This window comes from Polypterus senegalus, chromosome 13 (assembly GCF_016835505.1).
Source record: "Polypterus senegalus isolate Bchr_013 chromosome 13, ASM1683550v1, whole genome shotgun sequence".
Lineage (NCBI taxonomy): Eukaryota > Metazoa > Chordata > Cladistia > Polypteriformes > Polypteridae > Polypterus > Polypterus senegalus.
In genome coordinates this window covers 82,356,626-82,365,835 of record NC_053166.1, presented here as the reverse complement: position 1 = coordinate 82,365,835, position 9,210 = coordinate 82,356,626, and the positions used below count along the sequence as shown (strand labels likewise).

General features: G+C 37.0%; 1 protein-coding gene across 4 annotated transcripts; it reads left to right on the top strand.

Moving 5' to 3' along the window:
- Nucleotides 1–534: 534 nt before the first annotated feature.
- naa10 (N-alpha-acetyltransferase 10, NatA catalytic subuni) lies at nucleotides 535–9,121 on the top strand. Of its 4 annotated transcripts, none has more exons than XM_039774657.1 (9): nucleotides 535–687; nucleotides 1,090–1,188; nucleotides 1,278–1,336; nucleotides 1,426–1,471; nucleotides 2,175–2,290; nucleotides 2,681–2,725; nucleotides 5,545–5,629; nucleotides 8,602–8,805; nucleotides 8,935–9,121. In XM_039774657.1, the coding sequence occupies exons 1-9, from the start codon at nucleotides 667–669 to the stop codon at nucleotides 8,974–8,976; spliced, it is 717 nt and encodes a 238-aa protein (XP_039630591.1). In that variant the 5' UTR covers nucleotides 535–666; the 3' UTR covers nucleotides 8,977–9,121. The 4 variants fall into 4 exon arrangements, with proteins under 4 accessions (XP_039630591.1, XP_039630590.1, XP_039630587.1 ...); XM_039774656.1 differs by having other exon boundaries at nucleotides 8,602–8,814; XM_039774653.1 differs by having other exon boundaries at nucleotides 8,602–9,121.
- The last annotated feature ends 89 nt before the right edge of the window (nucleotides 9,122–9,210 follow it).

Below are 9,210 nucleotides of genomic sequence, written 5' to 3'. Positions count from 1 at the left end.
ACCAACGGAAGTCATACCAAAAATGAACGAACCAACAAAGGCAAACATCCAACCCGAAGCAGCCAGGTCACTGATCTTGTACGTTAGCACCGAAGCAAAAAACCCGGCAACTCAGTGGCTGGCATTCTGGTTTTAACGTACACTGAAACTTAACCAGTACTAGAGTACATACAGTTTAAAAAAAATACTTATGTATACAAATACGTACTACTAATAGTTAATTAAAACTACTTATGTATACAAATAAGTACTAATAACAGTTCATTTAAAAAAAAAACTTATGTATACAAATACGTACTAATAACGCATTTCATCAGCTGCCCTCCGAACAGATCTACCTTAAACACAAACTCTACGGTTTCTAAAGAAAAGGAGTTTGCTGCTGCAACCACCCTTAATGACTTCGTCAAACCCCCCACTCTTCAATTATTGCCTGAGATACGTGTCACTCTCATGCAATTCTGCTTTTCAATTGGAAAATCTGGAGTGTCAATCATAACTCTGATTTTCGATTGGATGTTCAAAGGGGGTGGGCCTTTGTAGTCAGAATCAGCTGCTGATAGCAAATTTCCTCATGGTCCGAGCGGGCGTGAGTCTCACACGTAAAGTGTAATTATTTGAATTAAACGTTTAAGGAAACTTAAACTTGAATATCAAACATCAGTCATGAATATTCGCAACGCGAGGGTAAGGTTAATGTTGGTTAGATTATTCAGTTTATATTTTTTGAGATTGTAAATGGACCAATGTGCCGGTTGCCGGTTCATCGGCTTCCGCTTACTTTAAATAAAAATCTTTTACGTCGGTATTTCTGTATAATACAGTGCACCTGCAATATGTATTTATATAGGAAGTTTAATATACTTGTGTGTTTGACGAAAGTTTATTGTCCGTTTTTAATACCGTACGTAAGCAATGTGCTAGCTGAAAATGGGGGAAGGGATTTGACATAACCGACGCCTCCTGTTTTGTCTTTATAGTATCTTGAAAGTTTTAAGAACATGTGTGGATAGAGCAGATGCATTTCTTTGAAAAACTCAAATGCTGGCTGTTTTGTATGGTTGTAATTATTTGACATTTACCTTCTAGCCAGAAGATCTGATGAATATGCAGCACTGTAACCTGCTGTGCTTGCCAGAGAACTATCAGATGAAGTATTACTTCTATCATGGGTTATCTTGGCCCCAGGTACTGTGCAGTCAACTTTATTTCAGTGTTTGGTAATTTGACTGTACAAATAATGTTTTGCCATTTGTCTCTTCCCTTCCTATTGGCAGCTTTCGTATATTGCAGAAGATGAAAATGGGAAGATTGTTGGTTATGTTTTAGCAAAAATGTAAGCACACGTCGTTTATAATCTGGTACTTTTCTAGGTGGGTATGGTCCTAATGTCTCAAATAATGTTTGCCTTTGTTGTTTGGACAGGGAGGAAGATCCAGATGATGTCCCACATGGACACATCACTTCCTTGGTAAGTAAAGCATAAATCTCTGGTTATATACTGTATTTTACCAAAACAAAATATAAAAACTGTTTATGTGTTGAGTATATCCATTTTTTTAAGACTGAGAAGGCCTGGTGCATAGATGAAGATGGTTTCATTGAGCACGATTTAATTTAAGAGAAAGAGACTATTCTATCTGAATCCACAGGAGAAGATTTTTCATTAACCATTCAGTTTTAATGTATACCATTGGACACAAGCTCTGGGTAGTGAATGAAGAATGGTTGCAAGCCCTAGTGGCCAAAATAAGCTTCCTATTCCAGGCTGAACAATTTGTAAAAGGAGCAAGGAAGTAGATTTGCTGCTTGTCTGGATTGAGAAGAGGCAGTTAGAGTAGATTGGATATATAGCAAATAAGAAATTCCAATTCAGTGCTGGAAAAATGGCTCCCCTTTTTAATCATTATAATGCAGTGTCATTTTCAAGGGTTATATTCATTGCAAAGGCAAACATGGGACAAATGTTACAAACTGTAATGAAATTGTAATAATTTAAATGTAAACTATTTTCTTCACTGTACCTCCCTATTTTTATTTTCCCTTCATATCTCATTATACAAAAAGGACTGGTTATGCCAAAATAATCTATTTTGAAGATGGGCACAGTTGTGAAGGTGTGTTTCAAGATGACTTGCTGTATTTATCAGATTTTTCCATTATTTTACTTGCAGGCTGTGAAGAGATCACACAGGCGTCTTGGTCTGGCGCAAAAGCTTATGGATCAGGCATCTCGAGCCATGATAGAGAATTTCAATGCAAAATATGTCTCCCTACATGTGCGTAAAAGGTGAGCCGGGTTTGTGCGATGCAAGTAACTCTGGCAACTCTATACACTTTTGCATGAAACACATTGGAAGTATTTGAAAATTTATAAGACTATGTTTTTAGTTTATTTGTACAATGTAAGGATTTAAAGTGTATTATACATATACCATTTACAGCAAAAATGTGTTTTTTAAGGTCTAGCTGCTTATTTAATAAGCAGATTAAGCTTTTTCATCTGGGGGCATTTAAAAGAGCAGCACTGAGTCTGGTTTCTGTGAAATATTGTTGTACAGTTATACTTCTTGAGTTGTATTTGAATGTAAATGTTGTGTAATTTAATAACAATTTTTTGGAAATTAAGGACATTTTTGTTTCCTTTATAACACAAAATATTTAATTGTTTTTCTTTCAGTAATCGGGCAGCCCTGCATCTGTATTCAAATACCTTGAACTTCCAGTATGTATATCAATTTAACTTTCTCTCGCATGTTTAATAAGAATGATAAAAGAATACTGCAGTATCTGCTGGAACAAAGATACATGTTTAAGCTCACCTTTATTTAGCATAAATGTAGCACTGTACAGTTTTGATTGAATATGTGATAATCCTTATCATAATATATATTTACACTCGCTGGCCACTTTATGTACAGGGTGAGGCAGAAAGGACGGACTTTTTTACAAAAATCACAAAATTGTTCATTTTTCTTATAAAGAAATTTATTGAAAGATTTGAGTTCATATTGAAATAGCATTTAACAATTTATAGGGATGGAAATGCAGGTCTAAATGCAAAATACACCTTACCGAATGATTACTGAGGCCAAGTTCAGAAGAATGCTGATAATGAAAAAAAAAAAATGATAACACTTTGAGAACCGAACACCACCCACCGCACATCTGTCACTCCACCTAGTAGTAAGTTCTAGCCATTTCAAAGACGTCCGTCCTTTCTGCCTCACCCTATACAATTGGCTAGTAATGGGTTGGACCCCCTTTTGCCTTCAGTATTCCCGTAGTTCTTTATGGCATAGATTCAACAAGGTGTTGCAAACATTCCTAAGGGATTTTTTGGTCCTTTATTGACATGATAGCATCGCATAGTTACTATGGATTTGTCAGCTGCACATTCATGATGTGAATCGCCCATTCCATCACATCCCAAAGCTGCTCTTATGGATTGAGATGTGATGAGTGTGGAGGCCATTTGAGTACAGAGGACTCATTGTCCTGTTCAAGAAACCAGTTTGAGATGATTTGAGCTTTATGACATGGCACGTTTTTCTGCTGAAAGTAGCCATCAGAAGATGGGTGCACTGCAGTCATAAAGGGATGGGCATGGTCAGCAGCAACACTCGGGTAGGCCATGTCATTTAAAGGATGCACAGCCATGCCACATTCAAAGTTACTTAACACTAGAATTACCAGAGCCTACAAAAAAATTTGTAGATCTGGCCAACCTTAAATCTCATCAGCGTCTTTTGTCCTGTAAATGTGCTTATAAATGTAAGCAACCTACTTTTCCATCCCCCCACTGCCACAGAACATGCACAAAGTTCTTCCAGCTCATACCTTGATTATCTGGGAGTGAAGTGCTGGAGTTTTAGAGTGGAAATAATAAGATTGTTATTTGGAACACACACATTTCATGTGTGTTCTGTTTCTACAATAATCTGTGTAAACACATTGTTAAAACAAACTTTTTTCATATTTTAGTAGTAAATGGCAAAATGTTGGCATAAACTATATAATGTGTGAAGCCTGAAGTCCAAAGATCAAATTAACACTTTCACAAAAGGTTCACGAACGATACAACAGCTTCCGTGGCATAGCGGTAAGATTTGCTGACTTGTAAACAAGAGTCCCCGGTTCAATCCCGACTGCCTCTTATATTTACTGTTTTCAGTAGTGAGCTGCTCCTATTGCTAATATTATACAGTACACACATACATTTGGTTTGCGTCTGTAACAGACAGTGTACATTTATATATAAATTGGTGAAGTAAGTTTAAGTCATGAAAATCTTGGTTGGCATTCAATAATAACTCTGCAATTACAGTTCTGTTGTGTTCACCAGCTCATTGTCAGTTACCAAGTACATTGTTTTTCTAGATGTTTCAAATGTTTGATTTTTGCTATACCCTGTTTCAATGCTATGGTTCTGAATGAATTATTTTTCTTCATCGTATATGTTGCTTTCTTTCACATACAATTCTTTAGTGTTGTATCTTTAGACCTAATATCTACAAATCAAATGCTAAAGGGTAATGCAAAGGCTAAATATAACATATGTTTTTGGTTGTGAAGTACACAGAAGAAAATCCACATATACACAGGGAAAACATGCAACTTCCATACAGACTGCACCCAAGCTGGGATTTCAAACCAGGACTCTGGTGCATGATGTAAAAATATGACCCTTGACTTTAAAGTGGATTAGTAATTTAAATATTAGTAACTGGTTTACAGTTTCAAAATTTATATCATATACACTTGTAACTTGATGCCTTATAAATTCTAGTATACCATTTCACTCCTAATAGCAATTTTATCACCCCATACCCAAACAACAGCCTTTTAAGCAACACTATGTAGACTTTATAGTTAAACCAAGACCACAAATATTTTATGATGAATAAATAGCACTTTATTTGTTCCCAGGGTGAAAGCTGACATTTTAACATAAGCTCAGTAAATAAATAAATATTATGGTAAACCAGAAACCCCTCTCAAATACACACTAGAATGACTGAGAAAGAAAACTTCTGACTTGGAAGTCACAGTTAGAGTGAGGCATTATAAAGGTGTATTGCAGTTGGCATAAAGGAGCTCCTGTAGCATTTCTTTACTGCTGAACAATTCATTACCCAAAAGTACTCCATGTTAGTGTGTCAGAGAGAGGATCTGCAGCGCCTTTCATAATACAAGCCAGTTTTGTTATCATTCTTTTATTCGCTTCTACCTTCAGGGAGTTGAAAGTGCATCTCGCAACTGAGTCTGCCCTTTTTAATTAGTTTGTTAATTTGGTTAGCTTCTCTTGAAGTGATATTACCACCCCAAAATATCACTGCGTAGAAAATCACACTGGCCATCACAGAGTTGTAAAATATGTAAAGGATGTCGCTACTCACATTAAATGAATTTTCACATTAATTTGCAGTTACACAAACTAACAGTGGTAACAGTTTGGGTGTTTTAAGAATGTTTAGTTAAGGGAAAATATAAAAATAGATTTATCACCTCTAATCTTTTTTTGAAACTTTTTTTTAAATACAGGATTAGTGAGGTGGAGCCCAAGTACTATGCAGATGGGGAGGATGCATATGCCATGAAGAGGGATCTGGCTCAAATGGCTGATGAGGTATGTAACTGACACCATATTCTTTTATACAGATGAACAGTGGTGTTGCCTTTGCCTTTGTCTTGGTATAATGAGTATATGATTGGGTCCATAGGTATTTAGACATTGACACAATTTTTACAGTTTTGGCTGTTAATATGACCATGATGGAATTGAAATAAAGTAATAAAGATGTGGCTGAATTGTTGACTTTTAGCTTTAAATCAAGAGGTTTAACAAGAAAATATCATATAAGCCATTTATGAATGACAGCTCACTATACATAAAATATGATTGGTTAAAAATCCTTTTAAGTCTGTGACTACCTTAACACTAGAATTACCAGAGCCTACGAAAAAACTTGTAGATCCATCCCACCTTAAATCGCTTCTCACCTCTCCGTCAGCGTCTTTTGTCCTGTAAATGTTTGGATAAGTAGCAAGCAGCCTGCTATCACATCCCACCCAGGGCACAGTTTTCTCAGCTCAAGTCTGTTTACCTGTGTGTCAATTGCTTAGAGTGAGAAGTCAAGCTAAATGACACCTTTTATAAATACTATATCGTTATTTGGAATGCATGCATTTCATGTGTGTTCCGTGTCTACAACATTCTATCTAAACACATTGTTAAAACAGAAACGTTTTTCATGTTTTAGTAATAATTGACAAAATGTAGACATGAAGTGTATAATGTGTGAAGCCTGAATTCCAAATATCAAAGAGACTTTCACAAAAGGTACAAATATAACAGAACAAATGCGCCTCTATTCAAGAATATAACTGCATCCTACAGCGTAAAGTCACAAGTAGAGTGCAGAGCTTCCCATGTACATATACAAAGTACAGCAATGGCAAAAGTGCATTCTTGCTACGATGTAGAACCGTGGTCATGATCCGAGTTGACCTCTGTTATAGTGCGTCTATGTGAAAACAGCAGTGTCAAATGTGGGGGGGTGTTGGGATCGTGAACGCGGCTGAGAGAATAAAACTGAATAAAGAGAAAAAAAAACATTACAAGTATCATAAATTACACTGGTTGTTACAGACTGGAATCAAATGTATGTTTTTATTCTAAAATAGTAAGAATACATGCAGCTCACTTCTCAAAACGGACTCGTCTGGGATCGAATCCATGAAGTTTTGATTACCAGTCCGCAGTTGTTACCATTGTGCCACCGAAGCGATCATACCAAATGCGTGTCAATGTCGCACCCTAACGTGGGTTCTTTTTCTGCGGTTATATTCTTGAATAGAAGCGCGCTTGTTCTTTTATATTTGTACCTTTTTGTGAAAGTGTTTCTTTGATATTTGGAATTCAGGCTTCACACATTATACACTTCATGTGTACATTTTTTCAATTATTACTAAAACATGAAAAACGTTTGTGTTTTAACGATGTGTTTACATAGAATGTTGTAGACATGAAACACAAATGAAATACATGTGTTCCAAATAACGATATAGTATTTATAAAAGGTGTCATTTTGCTTGACTTCTCACTCTATACAATTCTAAGCAATTGAAACGCAGGTAAACTGACTTGAGCTGAGAAAACTGTGCGGGGAGGCATGTGATAGCAGGCTGCTTGCTGTTTGCTGCTTATCCACACATTTACAGGACAAAAGACGCTGACGGAGAGGTGAGAACGATTTTAAGGTGGGACGGATCTATGAGTTTTTTCGTAGGCTCTGGTAATTCTAGTGTTAACTCTGGAACCCATGGACATCATCAATTGCTTGCCTTCTTCCCTAGTGATGAATTGTCAGGCCTTTCCTCCAGCTATCTTCATTTTGCTGCACTTTTTGTTGGTCTTTCTGCCTTCAGGTTTATCTTCAGAAAATGAAATGCATATTCTGTTGGATTGAGGTCAGATTATTGAATTGGCCATTGAAGAATATTGCACTTCTTTGCCTTGAAGAGCACTTGGGTTGCTTTTGCAGTATGTTTTGGGTCATTGTCAATCTGCACTGTGAAGCGCCATTCAATAATCTGAGAATCTGAGACGATAGTATAGTCATATACACTTAAGAATTTATCCTGCTGCTCCTATCCCCAGCCATACCATCAATAAATACTTGTGACCCAGTTCTATTGGAAGCCAAACATTACCATGCCTTAACATTTTTTCCACCATGTTTCACCGATGCTTTGGATCATGAGCTGTTTACCTTCCCTGCACTCTCCTATTCCCATCATTGTAGTATATGTTGAATATAGTCTCATCTGTCCAAAGAATATTATTCCAGAACTGAGGAATGCAAAGACATTGTATTTTATGTAGCACTTTTTTAACACACTCCAAGTGCTTTATATAGAGAAGAGGGAGCCATTTTAGCCATCACCAATGTGCAGTATCTACCTGAATGATGCAGCAGCAGGCCGTTTTGTTCCTGTACACTCCAAATGTTTCTGCTTCCACTCAGATGGGTGTGTTGTGTTTTCTCAGCTTAATGATGGGCCTGCTTTACTTGCTTTGACATCACTTTGAACCTCTTGTTTTCAGAGTTCACAGCAACAGCTTCTGAATGCAAGTTCCATTCTTGGAATCAACTTAAGTCCTTTTCCCAGCTTACAATGTTAATGAAATAATGAGGGATCTACCCACACCTGGCTTTGAAACAGCGCGTCAGTCAACCATCCACTTACTTTTGGTCACTTGATAAGGAAGGGACAACATAAAAAAGCCATACTTTCTAACCGTAATTGAAAGTAAATACACTCTGTATATAAGCTGGCAGTCTGCACATTTTAGCCCTCACTCATTATATACCTTCAACTCCAATATTTTTTGGAATAATTCTGAACTTATTTTTAGCTCTGTCCAAATTCTTATGGACCTAACTGTAAGTATTACCTATAAATTTTCATGTGTTTATTAAAATGCTAATGAAAATTTTAATGTCTTTTCACTTTCCACCTCCCTCCCCCCTCCTTATATTCTCCATCTTGGTATTCTCCTAAATCACCCCCCTCCTCTCTTCACCTCTTGCTTAGCTGCGTAAGCACCAGGATGCACGAGAGCGTAACAAATCTGGCATTTTAACTGCAGTTGGCAGTCGTAATGAAGGGCATCGAATCAACCATATTGGAGACTGCTGTCGAGATGAGAAATGTGCAGGTATAGCTAACGCTCCGGTGGTTACACCACATCCGGGAAAAGGAGATGGTCCTGATGACAGCGGTGGAGACAGCAAAGATGTGAGTGAAGTGAGTGAAGCAACAGAGAGCACAGATGTTAAAGACAGCTCCGAAGCTTCAGATTCAGCACCATAAGGACTTAACATACCAATTAGTTTTTTTTTTTTTTAAAATAACATCCATCTACAGGTTGCTGGTATAACAATTAAGGGAAAAAACGTCTGCAGATGAGAAAAAGACCACAGATCTACCAACAGACTTTAATGAATGTGTACCTGTAAGGGTGTCTTGTTCTCATCAGCATATTATCATGGAGTTTTTGTGGAAAGTAGCCACATCACTCGCCTGCTTTTACAAATAAATTCTGTTAAAATCATTCAGGTGTTACAGTAGTTTGTATTGCACTCATTTTAGAGCTGTTTTAAATATTAACCATTGGGCAACCAAGCGAAGGAGACAAAACCA